Consider the following 18,795-nt stretch of genomic DNA (forward strand, 5'->3'; position numbering starts at 1 on the left):
TACTGATTTTTAACTCAATATATTTTCTAGATTCTCCATAGCTATATAGTAGTCCACTGCATGGAGTAGTCATAACTAACAAGTCACCTAAAATTAAAGATCTACATTCACTGTGCTTCACTGAACCCCTTTACTTATAGCTTTATATAATAGTTTCATTATTTTTCAGGAAGGAAATACTAAAAAACTAGATATTTAAAATTGTTAAACAAACTGCCAGACTGCTTCTGTAATGGTAAACTATTACTTGCCAGTTCACAGATGGCCTTCTTTCTGCTGCTGATCCAGAAAGCTCTCTCTAGAGAATACACTTTTGGGGGTTGGGGATTTAGCTCAGTGGTAGAGTGCTTGCCTAGCAAGCGCAAGGCCCTGGGTTCGGTCCTCAGCTAAAGAGACTACACTTTTGTCTGCACATACTGATGCCAGCACATCATTTACATTGCAACTTCTTGATGCTGCTCCCCAACCACATCTCAGGTGTCTCTGCGTAGCCCTACCTGCCCTGGAACTCACTCTCTAGATCAGGCTGGCCTTGAACTCAGAAATCCAACTGTCTCTGCCTCCAGAGTGCTGGGATTAAAAGCATGTGCCACCCCGCCCAGCTCATTGATGCCGCTTTTTTTAATGAAGTGTCCTGTAGATGTAACCGTCTTAGTAAATAAGAAACACAGAGCCAAATACAGAATTAATAGCCAAGAGGTCAGAGCAGTAGCTGAGAACTGAAAACCTTACCCTTCACTGCTGCTGTCTTTCCTCTCCACCAGAGCCTACTTCCTGTGTCCTGTCTTTTTTATAGACTTTCTCTTCTGCCTTCTCATTGGTTGTAAACCCAACCACATGACCTCGTCACTGCCTGTCTGTACAGACCTCCAGGTTTTCTACGGTTGGTATTGAGATTAAAGGTGTGTGTCGCCATGCTGGCTGTATCCTTGAACACACAGAGATCCAAGTGCTGGGATTAAAGGCGTGCACCACCACCGTCCAGCTTCTGCTATGGCTTGCTCTGACCCCAAGGCAACTTAATTAACATACAAATAAAATCACATTTCGGTACAACTAAAATATCACCATAGTGTCCTTAAACATCTAGTCAACCTATTTATTAATCTTTAAATCCCAGGGATTTGGATTACATTTAGAAGGGCATCCTTGTCTCAATATAACAAATGTATTCATCTGAAATATACAGGAATGTCAGTTTCCAATTAAGCATTTTATCAAACTTATATTTATTTTGATATAGAATAAAGGAAGGAGTTGGATTTGTTATTTTTTAATTCCTAGTTAAGTGTTCTCAAAAGTATTGATTTTAAAAAAATCCTTTCTTGTCACTGAAATCTCATCTTGGTCCCATGAGTCCCCAGATGTTAAGGTCTGTGAGAATCCTCTACACTATTCTAAAACATTGATTTGTAGTGTTGATACATGAATGCCATACTATTTTGGTTATGGATCATTCAACATTGTGTTTGCACATGACAAAGTAATGTGAAATCTTAGGACAGGAAAAGTACTTACTACCTTGCATTATTTTTTGATAATCAAAGAACTAAAAAAGTTCACTAATGAAGCAGATGATATCGCACTACTAATAAGAAATAGAGCACTTACAAACACATAGACCTTAACATCTGATATGTTCATCACAATACAAAGTAGACAGTGCTCTTAGGAGTAAGAATTTGTTCAAAGACTCCCTGGCAATCACACAAGAAATGACTAACACAGTGAAATTTTAATTTCACATATACTTCCCATGATGACACTTACTTTAAAATAGAACAGTGGGTCCCTATAAAAGCCCTAATTTTCTCATTTCTTAATTAATCTCCTTTACTAAAGTGTGTGTGTGTGTGTGTGTGTGTGTGTGTGTGTGTGTGTGTGTAGAAATATAAAGCATGGATGGATACAGGTCACAAGACATATCAGCTCACATCCTAGCTCCTCTCAAGGGCATGGTGTTTACCTCTTCTCTTTCCTGCCACAGTTAGGGATCCAGTCCATTCCAGGACAAGGGGCTTGGTGTGAAGCAGAGGGTCAACTCAACCAATGTAATGCACATCACACAGGGATGCTTTGTAATCTGTAACAGGTATACAATGCATGTTTATGTCACGTATGCATTATATATCTGTATAGATGTCATGTACATAAATATATATAACTATATAAAACATAAGTTTGAAGGAGAAAACATTTTTAAATTCAACCTGGCATTCTGAAGCTTTGGTAATTCTGCAGAGTATACACTCTATATAATAAAATAATAACATAACAGGAAAACTAAAGATTTAGGCTGTGTTTCCATAATGTTCCCTTTGGTTTCTTAAAGGTAGGTAAAAATGAATAAATAAAAATCTTAGCCAGGCGGTGGTGGCACTCGCCTGTAATCCCAGCACTCGGGAGGCACAGGCAGGTGGATCTCTGTGAGTTCGAGGCCAGCCTGGTCTACAGAGCTAATCCAGGACAACCTCCAAAGCTACAGAGAAACCCTGTCTCGAGAAAAAAAAAAAAAAAATCATTTCAATAGAAGAAAGAGACAAGTTTAGAGAAAAAGGCTTTTAGAGAAAGAGAATGGAGGAGCTTCTCTGGAAAGGAGATTCTGCCCACCGGGAACCAGAAGCAGGAAACGGGCTGCAATGCTCCCTGACAGATACTCCCCTAGCCAGGTATCTGAGCAAAGCGCAGAAGCAGCACTCACTGGCCACAAGGGCCAGACTGACACTTGTCCCCAGCTCACACCACGGGTCAGCACCCAGCACACTCTCTCTGCACAGCAGCTTGGGTGTCTCAGGACAGATGCTCTTGAGTACTGGGAACCAAAGAATGAAACAGAAATGCCTGTTCTTCGGCAGCTTGACTAACAGTTTGCTTCTCACAAGAGCAAGAAGAGATGCACAAAGGCATGCTGGGTCCCACGGCAATACGTCAGTATGCAGGATGAATTCTGCATGACACTTTTGTTTCTTTCTGGAGCTAAGAATCAAAGCCAGGTACTTATGAATGGTAGGCAAACACTCTACCACTAAGCCACAGATAGCACATGCAGCCCACCAAATCCATCTTGATTTCCTCTTACATCATTGAATCAAAATCAATTAGTGAAAAGACATCTCGGGATTATAAACCATTCTAAGGTTGGATGTTTACAGACAAAGAATAAATAACAAAAGCAAGAACAAAGAATGTTTTCTTTTCCAACATATCAGGAAATAAAAAATTAGATACTTCAATTATTTCCCAAAATCAAGAGGATTCTTTTCCATAACATTTTGGAAGGTCTGGAAATAATAGTCATTTTATCTCTAAAAACATACACTGAGCATAACCAGTAACTTATTTTTAAATCTGAGATGGATGGTTCTACTAGATGATGGGTGTGCTGTGTTTGCTGTGCATACACATTAGAGTTTTATGATTCTAAAATACTGTAATTGTTTTTCTATTATTAATAATATTAACCTGCAGAACCTAAACTGTTGTGCCCATCATTTCTACCATTAGAAGCTTCTTTCCTGTTGTGACTATCCGTTGGCACACTTTCACACTGTTTCTATAGGAACTGGTACTCCTGTGCATAACTTCAAGTCCCTATCAGGGTTAAAAGATCAGAACTATTCCCTATTTAAAGCTAGAAATATAAAAACTGCCATTTCAAACAACAAAATAAGTTCAAAGATAAGGGAAGTTTTTCATATTAATCATTGGCAAATGCATTAAATATACTAGAAATAAGTCCATGAACGTATATAAACACATCTTCAAATGTTTATACAGTGAAACCTTGGTTATTATTTGTGACGCGCTAATTATACTGTGATCTAAAACAGAATTATGCTTGTGGCGCCCTCTGCTGGGCTTTCTATTCACAAACTCAATCTGGCAACACTAACCAAATCAAATTCATGTATCAAGTGAAAAATTACTTTTTTGTCCATGAGCACTTTATGATGAAGATTATATGAAAGTTGTGACTAGTATTTACTTTGCTGAAAAAGCCTTGTGAAATTTCAGTAGCTGCTTCTCTTTAAAGAGTCGATGTTATACAGTCACATAAATTATAGATGCATATATAACGTGGAAGCGGAACTGTCTGGGGACAAAAGGACTAACAGCAGAGATGAGGGGCAGGAAAAAAAGACGGGAGGGAAGAATGGGGGGTGAAGTGCTCAACACATGCGCATACTAAAAAGTTCAATGTTGCATCAGGGCTGGGAGATGACTCAGTGGAGAAAACGCTAGCCACACACTCACAGGACCTCAGTTCATATCCCCAGAAGCCATGGAAATGGCGGTGGGCACGGTAGCCACCTCTAACTCTGGCACTAGCACTCAGGGCCCCTAGAGGGAGCTGGGTAGCTAGGCTGGCTGCATGGACAGCTCTGGGTTCTGTTCAGAGCCCTTGCTTCAGTGAATAGGAGAGAAACAACTGCCAAAGGTCCTGACCCCAACCGCAGGCCTCCACACACATCCATACACACATAGAGCCACTCCCATGAACGTGTGTGCGCGCACGCACACACACACACACACACACACACCACATACCACACAGGCACTCACATGCCAAAAAAAGTCACATACAAAGGAGGTCTTAATATACCTTGTTTTTGTTACTACATCTGTCACTTGACAATATTTTCAGATTCTTAAGACTCTATTACGATAAAACATTTTCATGAGCTATTTTGTTACTTGTATCTACGTTTTCTAGCTGTTTAGTTCAATAAAAATAGTTCATTTTAAAACATCAAAATAATTCTTAGTGTCTCTTTGCAATTTAAATTTATTTTAAATTAATCCTTAACAACATAAATTGTACACACTTGGAAACCCTTATAAGCAAGTTTGAAAAGTACCCATACCAGGAGTAATAAACAAATAAATAAATAGCTTCCACTTATTGAGTATCAACTGTGAGGAATAAAGTGCTTTATGGTGTCTAGGAATTACATATAGTCTTTTAAAATGAATAAAATACAAGTTCACTTGCCGGGTGGTGGTGGCGCATGCCTTTAATCCCAGCACTCGGGAGGCAGAGGCAGGCGGATCTCTGTGAGTTCGAGGCCAGCCTGGGCTACAGAGTGAGATCCAGGACAGGCATCAAAACTACACAGAGAAACCCTGTCTTGGAAAACCAAAAAAAAAAAAAAAAAATACAAGTTCACAGAGACTATATAAATCGTGTTAGGTGAGACATGTCTCACTCACTCTGAAGTTTCCTAACAACAGACAGTCGGGAAAAAAATCCTCAACATACGAGTCCCCCATTTATCAGTGCACCAACATGGGGGTGTGGTGATGGAGAAAGGGGTAAAGGAGAACAAGACATCGTTTATATGTGACAGAATAATTTGGACCATTGGGAAGCTATTTTTATTGTATACAGTGCTGCCAGCTAGTGGCCCTATTTCATACTGAGTCAGGAAAACAATACTTGTTTTCTGCTACTGAATTAAAATTTCCCTATTTCACATTCCAGGGTCATGCTCTAAACTTGCATGTGCACAAGGCTGACTTAATAGTATTTAACATTACTCAAGTATAAAGAAAAATGTGTCCTCAACCACCATAGCATCCCTTGACGAGTCTTTGCCTAGCTCCCAACAAAACTACAAGATACGCCTAAGTCAGAATTCAGTAGAGGCCAATTCACATAAACTAACAGGTAACCTATTATTATCCATGCAAACGAAACCTACATCATTTTTAAATATTTTAGGGCAATTTTAGAACACTTACAGGCTCCTTAGTGACAAAACATAACTTTTCTATAAAAGCAAGAGCTAGCCAAAATGTGGATACAGAATAAAATTAATGTCTATTATTACACATTATTCAATTCAAATCTATCCTTTTGATAAAACAGTCCTATTAGCAAAGTTTATCATTTAATGTAGATAAGAAGTAATTATATATTTCCTCTGAGGAAAAAAATCTGAGTTATTTTTAAATTTGAAATGGTCATATATTACTATTGATTCATTATTTTGATAAGCATCCTATGCAACAAGTTAGAAGACACACTTAGCTCTTATCACGATACGTTACTTAACTGTGACATGGTATAGTCTTAGCTGATTTCTATATCGTATAGCATTATTTTAGAATTGCTTAAGTGAAGTTCTCAGCAGAAAAACAGATCACCAATTAATCAGAGGCTTAGACAAAAATATAATATATCCTATAAGAGTATATAAACAAAACCTTCGGTTTCAGTATAAGGACATCATGAAGAACATGTTCTGTTTTTAATCTGTACTGAAAGAGTAAAGCACCCAATAGACAGCAAGGGAGAGGCAGAGCAACAACTGAACTCATGGGAAAAGTCACAATAGAAATAAGAAATAAAAGGAACAGTTCTGGAGAGTCCAGACTTCCTTCTGATCTGTATTCTGTCACACACACAAACACACATTGCTGTAAAGTTTCTGTAAAAACTGTCATACCCCATTGAGTATGTATCTCCTATGAGGCATATTTTACAGTTTACACTACCAAGGGTTTCTGATAGGTATGTATATGTGTGTACACACATGTGTAAGAATATATGTGTGTATATATATATATATATATATGTGTGTGTGTGTGTGTGTGTGTGTGTGTGTGTGCACATATACATATAAACATATACAAACAGTAGGTATAATAAACAGTAGGAAAAAACTAAAATTTGCTTTTTAAAACACTGAATATATTTTATAGTTAGCATATAACTTACAAACATTTCCTGTATTGTCAAAGCTGGTAAGAACGTCTTCTACATTCAAGGATCCACTATTATATCTGCAAAGGAACAGAGCATTTTATTTAACATTTCTGAAATAGTAGCATTTCTAATTCTTTTTTAAATCTGAGAGAACGTTGTGATATACCCAATACTAATGAACTAATGTTAGAGTTTTAAAATAGTTTCTGCCTACCAGAGAGAGAAGAGGGGGAAACTCAAATCATAGTCTTCAGAATATTTGATGCAATAAGCATGTCCTGATAATAATCAACATCTTAAATATAATATGTTCTTTAAAATCACTGTTTAACAGAAAATAACATACAAGCAAGTTCTTAAAGATGCAACTTTCTTTTTATAAAAAGAAACACATCACACAGAGAATTTAGAATAAAAGAAAAACCAAATCACCTCCAGAACCACCCTCAGTAACACAAAAAATTCTACTGGAGCAGGACACCAGTTTGAAAACCAGTCCCAAGGGACCAGTCAGTTATGAGGTCTGCACAGCCCACTTACGGGCAGTTCTAAATGTTAGCAGGCAAAAAGGACTCACAGTATTTATCCCAATCTCAATTCTATCTCTGCCAGTTCCAATTACTCTCCACTCAGCCCTTCAAATATTGCATTTGATTATTTGGATGTTATTAAGGGGTCCAGCAGGCGACAGTTTGAGCTAGCATGCCACAGTTTTCTGCTGCGTCCTCAGAGTTACAGCTGTAGCCATGTTAGGGCATTGATTGGTTACAGTATAATGATTAAGTCGCTGGTAATGTATTTCATCAATGCTACTTTAACTTTGTCATTCAAACAGTACAAATGGGGCTAGAATATGTGTGTCTATGTATATAAGATTTTATATATATAAAGGTATATATTAGTTTGCCAGAATACATGTAATTATACATATCAAGAGAATACTAATCATATTACTTTTTTCAGAAAAAAGCTTTTATTTCTACCAGATATCACTTCTCTGACAGAATGACTGAGCTTGCATAAAGTCGTCTGCAATCATAACTAGCCAAATAAACACCGAGCTCAAAACTATCGTAATCCAAAATAATGCAGTCATCCACCACAAATCAAAGCTTCCTTACCATACTATGATTCTATATCCCCTCTGTGAACGTGAGTCACTAACATTACTAAAAACTATTAAAAAAAAAAAAAAAACCCAAAGAAGAAGAAGCATTAACATCTCAGATGCAGGCTGCGGCATGACATGGTACAGAACTCAGCATGTTCCAAAATATGCAAGCAATCTATGATTCCTTTGAAGATAACAAAACATCAAAATCCTAACATGCAGAGATAATCAGTTAATACTTTGGTATACACTCTTCAAATCTGTTCTCTATACTTTGATAAAGACTGTTTTGCAATTCACGGTTTTTATGATGTATTATAAACAGTCTCAACATCCAGTAATCTCCTGTAACATGATCTTAATGACTGTTCAGGAGTTCAAAGAGCAATTTTGAATGACTCTGTCTGCACCACAATTACCAAACACAAACTTCATGTTAGCTTTTATCATTGTACACAGTGTGGAGCTATTACTCATACTACTGTAGTGGAAATAACTGTAGATTATTATCAAGCCTGTTTCTGATAACTTCCTTTAAAATTTTTCAAAAAAAGCCTGTAACCCAGCATTAGGAAAGTAAGATTCAAAGACCTTCTTGGCTACATGGAGACGTTGAATCCAGCCTGGGCTAGAGACCCTGTCTAAAAAAAGAAAAAAACATCCTAAAAGCAGAATTACTGAATTTCTTTATGGCCTGACTCCCTCTCTCCCCTCCTCTCCTGTCCCTTTCCTCTTCCTTTTCTTCCTCCCTTTTACTCCCCCATCCCTTTGAACAGCACAATCAGGACAAGGCATTTGAAATTAAAGCTGAGGCAAGAGGAGGCTATGTATGTGGTTTGAAAGAAAATGGCCCCCATAGGCCCTTAGGGAGTGGCACCATGAAGGGGTGTGGCCTTGTTGTTGTATAGCGCAGTCCAGCGGTGTTCTCTGGAGAACTCTGCTTGGTCTACCTCCAGCGTCCCGTCCCGGAACCAAGAGAGCGACCTCCTCTTGATCCTCCGTCTTCCGCTCCCTCCTCTGCCCCGCCTTGTGGGCGTGATCATTACCGAAGCCTCAATGGGGGTTGGAACTTCCAGGCCAATGCTGGGATGGCTATCCACTACAGGTGTGGCCTTGCTGGAGAAAATCTGTCACTGCGGGTGGGCTTTGAGGTTTCAGATGCTCAAGTCAAGCTTAGTGTCAATCTCTCTTCCTGCTGCCTGCTGATCGGGATGTAGAACTCTCAGCTACCTCTCCAGCCTCATACCTGCCTGCATGCTGCCATGCTTCTCACTGTGCTGACAATAGACCAATAGACTCTGAACTATAAGCCAGCCCCAATTGAATGCTTTCCTTTATAAGAGCTGCCATGGCCACAGTCTCTCATCACAACAATAAAACCTAAGTTTTATTGGAAGTGTAAGTTTCCTCAAGATTGAACCATTCCATTCTGCATTCCTTAAACAGGAAAATAAACAACACAACAACACAAAACAGATTCAGGATGTCCCTGAAACTGCCCAGAATCCCTAGGCCTCTATGTGCCAGAGGAAAAAAAAAAAAAAAAAAGCTGAGCTTCAAAGAAGACTCCCAGACAAGGCAAGCTGCAAAGAAATCTTGAGACCAGCTGCCTGGAAGTGGTTTAGACCAATTGAGGCACCTGGAAAGGGCACTCTCCAATCTGTCAGCTCCCTGCAGACTATATACAGTATGTTCCAGGTTCCCAGCTTTTATGAGCTGTCACCCGTGCTGGGGTGGGTCTTGGTGATGCAGCTGTCTTTGAGTCATTTCTGTTCCTGTAAGTGACCCCAATAAAACTCATTGGTTCACCAAGTTGGACCTTGGCAGTATCTGTACTTTGGTTTGTCATGGGCTCCCTATCTTGGGTGAGTAAAAGTGTATAGCATCTCCCCAGGAAAAGTTTTGCCATATAACGTAATTGGCATGTGAACAGGGACACCACAGACCCAAAGATGAGCTGGAGAGAAGTGAGTGCATGAATGAGTCCAATTATAGGTAGCAAGGCATCAGAAGTCTAAGTGGGGAGCATCCATGGAGGAAAGGGCAGTAGAGTTGTCCTATACAGCGAATGTTAGTGCGCCTTTGTCTGTGAAAACAGTTGCATGGTTCTTGCTCTGGGTAGCAACTAAGGCGGAGCCATCAGGATTAGGACTGTCCGTTGGAGGAATCTCAGGATGCCAGTCATCATCTATGTGGTATGGGGTAGCATGCCTACTGGATGAGTGGGGGCTGTCACATGATTATAGAGTTGCCCTGACAACAGTTCAAGGTTTAGAGGAAATCTTGCAGTCTTTGAGATTAGCACACAAGGGTCGAGATTATCGGTAAGCAGAGGCAGAGGTTGGCTGGCCTCTGTTGTGTATAGTTAGAAATGCACCTGAGGCTGAGATATTTGTGTAAAGGGGCAATTGCAACAAAAAGGGGAGATGCTGCAGCACCCTCCATGTTTGCCTCTGATCTGGCTCGTAGATGAGATGAACAAGAGGATTAGATGGAGGTGTTGGCTCGCTGCTTCTTAAAGCTTGAGGGCGCTGGGAGGTGGTGGCACACGCCTTTAATCCCAGCACTCGGGAGGCAGTGCCAGGTGGATCTCTGTGAGTTTGAGGCCAGCCTGGTCTACAGAGCGAGATCCAGGACAGGGTCTAAAGCTATACAGAGAAACCCTGTCTCAAAACACCAAAGTGGGGGAGGCGGAGTCCACACTATTCTAAGTTAGTACTGAACCTTCTGAGTAAATACTGAAACAGAGCCTATCATTGTTGAAAGTACTGTCTTAGAGTATACACTATGATATTTTTTAATTGTGTAAGGGTGGGGAAACAGGAAACCAAATCTCACAATTGCACTTACAAAAACAAGAACAATTAGCTGGACAGTGGTGGTGCACACCTTTAATTCCAGTACTCAGGAGGCAGAGGCAGGTGGATCTCTACATTCAAGGACATTCTGGGCTACAGAGCAAGTTCCAAGACAGCTAGGGCAGAGAAACCGTCTCAGAAAACCAAAATAAAGAAAATCCTCTCAAAAGAACTGGTAGAGAGGATACTCAGTGTTCCCATCACAAAGAAATGACTGATGCCTGAGGTATTGGATGATCTGACCATTACACACTGCATAAAGACATTAAAACATCACACTAGGGGGTTGAGGATTTAGCTCAGTGGTAGAGTGCTGGGTTCGGCCCTCAGCTCAAAAAAAAAAAAAAATCACACTGTACTGCATAAATACACACAATTATTTATTAATTTTGAGTAAAAAAATTTAACCAAAATATACACAATCTAATTTACAATGGGTAAAACAACTGAATGCAAAGAAGCTGTGTGATTGATACATAAAAGATGCTCGGCAGCCTTCATCTTCAACTGGGACCCGACAATGAGAACCACAGTAAGCTACATTTCACATCACTTAGACATTGTAACTTTTTATAGAAACAAACTGGGACTGGAGAGAAGGCTCAGTGGTTCAGAGCACTGGGTGCTCTTTCAGAGGTCCTGAGTCCAATTCCCAGCAACCATAGGGTGGCTCACAACCATCTGTAATGGGATCTGCTTCCCTCTTCTGGCATAAAGGTGTACATGCAGATAGAGCACTGATACATAAAATAAATAAATCTTTTTTTTAAGTGCTGATAAACATGAAGAAAAAATTGAATTCTCATTCATTCCTAGTAAGAACATTTTTTTTTAAAAGCCACAGTGAAAAAGAGTTTGGCCATTCTGCAAAAAGTTACAAACATGTAACAACTACATTCTCTAGTCATTTCATTCCCAATTACATGACAAGAAATTAAAAAAATATGTTCAGAGATATACAAAACATGCACATGAAAGTCCACAGTAGCATGGGCATATGATAGCCAAAAGTAGAAACAACTCTAATTGTCCATTAGCTCATGAATAAGTATTAAAATGCATGATTGGGCTGGAGAGATGGTTTGCGTTTAAGAGCACTGGTTACTCTTTCAGAGGTCCTGAGTTCATTTCCCAGCAACTACATGGTGGCTCACAACCATCTGTAATAGGATCTGGTGCCCTCTTCTGGCTTGCAGAGACCATGCAGACAAGAGCACCATATACATAAATAAAAATAAATTTTAAAATGCATTATTAACCATATCATGATACATTAAGTCAACCAAAGAAAAATGAATGACTTCCTTAAACATGGTAGGATTTAGGAAAATGTTTAAAAAAATGTAAATAGTGTACTAAGTGAAAGAAGCCAGACATAAAAGCCCACATATTATAGCATTCTATATGAAAGTCTAGAACAGACAAACATATATATATATATGTATGTATGTATGTATAAAGCAAATGAGAGGCTGCCAGATATTGGGGGAGGGGAGCTGCTGACGATGGGTATGTTCTGAACTTTGGGATAATGATGGGGTTGCACAAGGGTGGCAGCAACATGACACTGGGTATACTAAGAGTGGGCAGGGCACTGCATTCAAACCCTCCTAGTGCAGTAAATGGGCATTGAATTTTACCTTGATGAACAAGAAAATTGGTTTTCGAAGGCAGAAAAAGTAAACCATGGAATGAGTGTACCCTAAAAACTGTCAGAGATGAGCCGCCTGTTTTTCCTTTATGGTTCTTAGTTGTTCTTTTGCAGAGCTGCCAGCTGAAGTCGTGCTGGGATCAAGAAAAATGGGCCTCAACCACTGCTACTACTGTTTCTGGGATTGCCATTTCATAATTGGTTACTACAGCTAGCACAGTGGAGACCCTGGCAGCAAAAGTAGCTGTCACAGTTAATTAATCTTTCATTCTATTGGGCATGACAAATTTAAATCAATAGTTATAGACATTTCGATTGGCTTTGAAAGTTATATTTTTTTTTTCAGGTTTAGCATTTTATTATGAATGGATTGTCACAAAGTTCCATATTGGGTATTCAATTAAGGCAACACTGTGTGGCTTTGGTTTTTGTCACCAAGGATGAAAAACAAACCCTTACTCTAACTCCCCTGCTATCTCTGATGGCTGGGCGCTTAACGGAAGGTGGTTGCTGCCTTGAGCCCTGTACAGCCCCTCATTTGCTCTCAGTGTTCCTGTACACAATCACCCTGGTCTGGTGGGACAACTGCCAATTCTCAGGTAAAGGAAAGTGCACTGTTCCAGATAACCTGGGGAACAGTGCAGTGGATTTGGTTTGAGAGGGGCCTGTGACACGTGTAGACCAGGGAAAGTTATAATTTACAAACTCAAGTTCCATTTGCTTTTGGGATACCATCTTACAAGGACTCCAATTTGCAGTAAAGCTCGTTAAGGAAGGGAATGGCTCAGTTGCATTTAGCCTACCGGCTATGGGTGGGTTAAGACTTCTGTTGGTCTTTTCTGTGTCAAACACACAGATTGCAAGCCCAGCGCCACTTAGAGATCTTTGGCAACAGTTAACTCTGCAGCTCTCACAAGATTTGAGTATGTATGATAATGAGTATTCAGAGATGGGTAATGCCTGGGGGGCGCTCACCAACCTAAGAGCACCTGTGTGGCCTGGACAGGTGTCTCCACGACGGGTAAGGTGACCTGCTGACATCCCATGCAACCTAAATCAGAAGCTCATTTTTAGTAAAGGGGGGGGGGGTGGGGGGACACCTGTAGGTAACTGTTGCCTTGCTTGCAGACCTTGACCTTGATATCCTCCCTATGCTAATTCCCTGCCGGGTTCCACCCTCCTGAATGCTTAAGGGAAGTTCCTTGTCTGTGTATCCTGCTTATTGGGAAAACATCTGAAGCGAACTTCTGCCCTCCGGGGTTCTCCCATTGTGCTGTAAGCCTGTATTTAAGACCTCCTCCCTCCTTCAATAAACAGCATTCAGCATTAAAAAAAAAAAAAAAAAAACTGTCAGAGAACAAAAAAATGTACAGGTTTTCAAAGGAAAAATGTTTAACAACAGACTGTACATGCAACTCACTTTGGAGCTTTTTTTTAAATATATAAATCAATGGGTTTTAAAGTCTTATCTACTTTATAAGAAATTAGTAGATATCTACATGGAATGTAGATAAGTTTGAAAAACATTCTAGGCACCATTTCAATTTACTGAAACTGAGTGTATTCATATGTAAGCAAACTACCGTAAGCAATCATGAATGGAGTTTAAGATAAAGTTGAAAATTAAGTCATAATTAGCCAACATCTATGACATGTTACTTGAAAATATGACTCAGTGAACTTGAATCTTCCATACACACTGTATATTTTATAGGTCCTATAAAGACTTCTTAAAATAAGAAACTAAAAGCTGTTTAATTCCTCTTATTAATTCCATTCCTAATATTAAAATTACATAGTTAAATAAATTCAGTAATCATATTTATTCAGTAGCCAGCCTTGCCTTTTTTTCATTTCATTTGTTCTTTGTTTTAAGATTGTTTGTTTATGTATTTTATGTACATGGGCGGCTTGTCTGCATGCATGTCTGCACACCAGAAGAGGGCATCAGATCCCATTTTAAAAGGTTGTGAGACACAATGTGGGTGCTGAGACTTGAACTCAGGACCTCTGAAAGAGCAGCCAGTGCTCTTAACTGCTAAGTCATTGCTCCAGGGCCTGGAGATTAATTTAAATTAATTTTTTAGTTCATTCACAAAATGATGGGTTTCATTATGACAGTGCCCCACATACACATTGATATATCTTGTTCATATTCACTGCCACCCCTACTTACTCTTGCCTCTGCCCTCAGCACTGGGTAGGTAGTACCCCAGAAATCCACTGGGAAATGCAAATTATAACCACACTGAGATGTCACTTCACAAACACCAAACTACAATTTTTGAAAAGAAATGTTGATTGAAATGGTACCTATAGTGCCAGGTAGGTAAGGATTACCTACCGTACATGTTTGCATGAACAAACGGTTCCTGGCACACAAGCGTGGACTTGGCACTCAGAAGGCACATACTAATTTCAGTAGTGTAATGGGTTCAATTGTCTGTTCCTTTCCCTGAGAGCAATATATGACTTCATGGTGGTGCACTTAGTGCATTAAAAAGGCAACACAATCAAGGCCACATTCTTGACTTCTTGCCCATTCTACACTTCCAGGGCAAGCCAAAAGTCAAGCACTGGCCTTCTAATTCAGCAATTACCATAGCAACAGTGGTCAAATTCAAAGACAGAAGGACGGGTCAGGCCTCTCGGCTTTTGCTTTTCTTAAGATACGCAAACATTTATAAATTAATAAAATAAATTAATAACTCTGGCTTGTATGGTTCCACATATACTGGGATATGTATACATTTATAAACTAATAACTCTGACATGTATGGTTCCATATATAATAGGACATGTATACATATATAAACTAATAACTCTGGTATGTATGGTTCCGTATATAATAGGACATGTATACATATATAAACTAATAACTCTGGCATGTATGGTTCCGTATATAATAGGACATGTATACATATATAAACTAATAACTCTGACATGTATGGTTCCATATATAATAGGACATGTATACATATATAAACTAATAACTCTGGTATGTATGGTTCCACATATAATTGGAAGCATTTTAAAACTTCCAAAGTATCTAAATTGGCCATGGGAAAATTAATTTAAAAAATAAGGTATGGGAACAATACCTACTATCTACATAGTAAGTTCTATGCAATAATGAATTACAGCTTATAACACAGGGTGGAGGTAATTTTTAATAAAAATATTTTAGCGAAGGCACGTTCTGGTCTGCCATGCATTTCTATATGCTACTCACTAATAGCAATAGTTGGGTCTGTAAAGTTCTGTAAGAAGCAAAGCACCAGGAAGACAAGAGTGGGAGTAAAACCTCACTTTCATCCTCAGTCTCTACACTTCCAAAGAGGGACCACTCGCAAAGACACAGCCGAGACGACAGACCCTGGGGACTTCACACTCTAGCCAAGGGTCTAAGAGCCCAAAAGTTTGCTTTTCATGAAAAGTTCCAGCTGGGCCTTTAACTCCAGCACTCGGGAGGCAAACAGGTGGATCTCTGTGAGTTCAAGTCCAGCCTGGACTACAGAGTGAGATCCAGGAAAGCCACAGCTACACAGAGAAACCCTGTCTCAAAAAAAAAAAGAAAAAGAAAAAAAAGAGGAAAGAAAAGTTACTATGACAATTTAATTATCCTTCATTTTAAGTACCATTATATAAGGCTAAGAGAAAATAATGGTCAAAGTTTTAGTTTGATAATTTACATAACTTAGTAATATAAACAACTACTAAGCACTTTGAAATTCACAATTGTTTAATTATTTACTCTCATTGGCATTTATATTGAGTCTAATAAAACTTCAAAGGGCTAGCTAGAAATCAAGGTACGAGGAGGTTTAACTAAGTTGGGGAGAGCAAGGACTCTCCCCCATGCCAAGGACTAGGGGAGACAACAGACCCTGAAAGTGAGGTTTTACAAAAAAAACTACTTCATGCCAAGAGTCACCCTGTGCCCTCTGTTGAGCGGTGCCAGGGACTCTGGGTGACAGGGAGCGAGACAGAGAAAGTGGGCTCACATTGATGGTCTGTGGGAGTGTGTAACAACCAAACACTCTGCCTACAGGACCCTCTCCCTAGGGACCGAGATGGCCTGCTCAGGAGCCTGGATCACTCTGCCTTGCACATTTTCATCTTACCTATTTCGTGATGCCTTGTTCTCATTGGGAATGATTTCTCCCTTTTCCAGAACCTTCCATTACTTCTAGATCTAGTTTAAGCTCCAGCCCCTCAGTGCTTTCCAGGAAAAGCACCTCTGAGGTGATCGTGTTAAGTTTTAATTATTTAGTAATCAGTTGTGCACCACGTGGTGGCAGCTCTCGGGCTGCTTGCTTAGCTGTCCTTCACTCTCCTTGCTGTCTCAGCTTCCATATAGTGAGCTCCTTGAGGAGAGCACAGCTTATATTTCCGTTTATATACAAGACACTAATAGACATGTGTGGGTCAGAATTTACCTAAAAGTATTTCTCTTTTTTTCCCTCCAATCATTCCATAATGTTGTATTTAACAAACTTTGACACATGTAGAATGGGAGGCAGAAGTAGGTGGATCTCTGAGTTCCAGGCCAGCCTGTTCTTCATAGCTCGTTCCCGGCCAGCCAGGGCTACATAATAAGACTCTGTCTCAAAAAAATTAATTACATGTAATTGTGTGTGTGTGTGTGTGTGTGTGTGTGTGTGTGTGTGTGTGTGTGTGTGTGTGTGTGTGTGTGTGTGTGTGTGTGTGTGTGTGTGTAGTGCTTTACTTAAAATTACTTTTAAAACTCCATTCTTAGCTGGGCAGTGGTGGCGCACGCTTGTAATCCCAACACTCAGGAGGCAGAACCAGGTGGATCTCTGTGAGTTCGAGGCCAGCCTGGTCTCCAAAGCAAGTTCCAGGAAAGGCGCAAAGCTACACAGAGACACCATGTCTCGAAAAACCAAAAATAAATAAATAAATAAAACTCCATTCTTTTGGGCTGTTGTATTAAAACAAACAAACAAAAAAACTACTTCAGAATATCCATCACTCAATACTGAATAAAGCAGATAATATTGTTAACAAATCCTATAAAAACAGGCTGAAAGTGCTAATATGAGATAGAAAAAAATAAGAGTGGAATTCATATTTCAGATAAAAGAAAATGAACAAAAATAGTAAACAGGTGAAAACATGAACAAAATTTGTAATGGGAAAGAATGAACTGCTTCAGGCAAAAATCTTCCATCTGGGCTCCTCTGGTAATTTCAGGAAAACTCTTCAGCAAGCAGGATCATACATAAAGCAGCCAGTTGGTAATCACAAAGATCACTGAGGAAATCATTGTACCTAGGCTCCAGTTCCTACAAGTCAGGATTATGGAGAAGCTTAAAGTACAGGCCGTATGTCCATTCCAGAGAGGTTATCTAGGGATGGCGAGAGGAAAGTCACAAGGAAGTCACTGTACCATGTCTACAACTACTTGTGTAAAGTAAAAACTGTCCAAACAGATTACCTGGTTTAAATAGAGGCACAAATAACTACATGATCAGCTATGTGATGCTGTGAATATTGCTCTGTATAAATAAAATACTGTTTGGCCAGTGGACAGGCAGGAAGTATAGGCGGGACAAGAGAGAAGAGAATTCTGGGAAATGGAAGGCTGGGTAGAGAGACACTGCCAGCTGTGGCCATGAGAAGCAACATGTAAAGACACTGGTAAGCCACAAGCCAAGTGGCAAAGTATAGATTAATAGAAATGGGTTAATTTAAGATAGAAGAAGTAGATAACAAGAAGCCTGCCACGGCCATATGCTGTGGATATCGCTCTGTGTAAATAAAGTTCTGATTGGCCAGTGGCCAGGCAGGAAGTATAGGCGGGACAAGAGAGTAGAGAATTCTGGGAAGTAGAAGGTTGGAAGAGACACCGCCAGCCGCCGCCATGAGAAGCAACATGTAAAGACACTGGTAAGCCACATGCCATGTGGCAAAGTATAGATTAACAGAAATGGGTTAATTTAAGATAGAAAAGGTAGATAACAAGCAGCCTGCCATGGCCATACAGTTTCTAAACAATGTAAGTTTCTGTGTGCTTTCTTGGTTGGGTCTGAGCGACTGTGGGACTGGCCGGTAAGAGAGATTTGTCCTGACTGGGCCAGGCAGGAAACTCTAACTACAGCCATACAGTTTGTAAGCAATATAAGTTTCTGTGTGTTTACTTGGTTGGTTCTGAGAGTCTATGGGCTTGGCAGGTGAGAGAGATTTGTCCTGATGGTGGGCCAGGCAGGAAAACTCTAACTACAGGATGACCTCAACCAGATTAGTCCTCCTTTATGAAATGTAGGTGTTGATACTATTCACCTAAATTGGCTACTGTATTCATTAAAGATGCTAACACATAGGAACCACTCCTAACATGGATGTCACCTAGCAGACGTCAACTGTCAGCCATTACCAGTGTTACTATAGCTGTACTGAAGCCCATGTCCTACTGTGGATTCAGTGTACTTAAGGTATTGTTATT

At 39.8% G+C, this 18,795-nt stretch overlaps 1 protein-coding gene across 4 annotated transcripts in view; it reads right to left on the reverse strand.

Annotated features, from left to right (window-relative positions):
* The window catches only part of Camkmt (calmodulin-lysine N-methyltransferase), a 413,989-nt gene that overhangs the window by 381,593 nt on the left and 13,601 nt on the right, over positions 1-18,795 (reverse strand). For all 4 annotated transcript variants that reach the window (XM_036170668.1, XM_036170665.1, XM_036170666.1 and 1 more), the window contains exon 3: positions 6,722-6,786. In XM_036170668.1, coding sequence (XP_036026561.1) covers positions 6,722-6,786 — 65 coding nt within the window. The remainder of the gene's footprint in view (positions 1-6,721; positions 6,787-18,795) is intronic.

This window comes from Onychomys torridus, chromosome 21 (genome assembly GCF_903995425.1).
Source record: "Onychomys torridus chromosome 21, mOncTor1.1, whole genome shotgun sequence".
NCBI classification, from domain to species: Eukaryota; Metazoa; Chordata; class Mammalia; order Rodentia; family Cricetidae; genus Onychomys; species Onychomys torridus.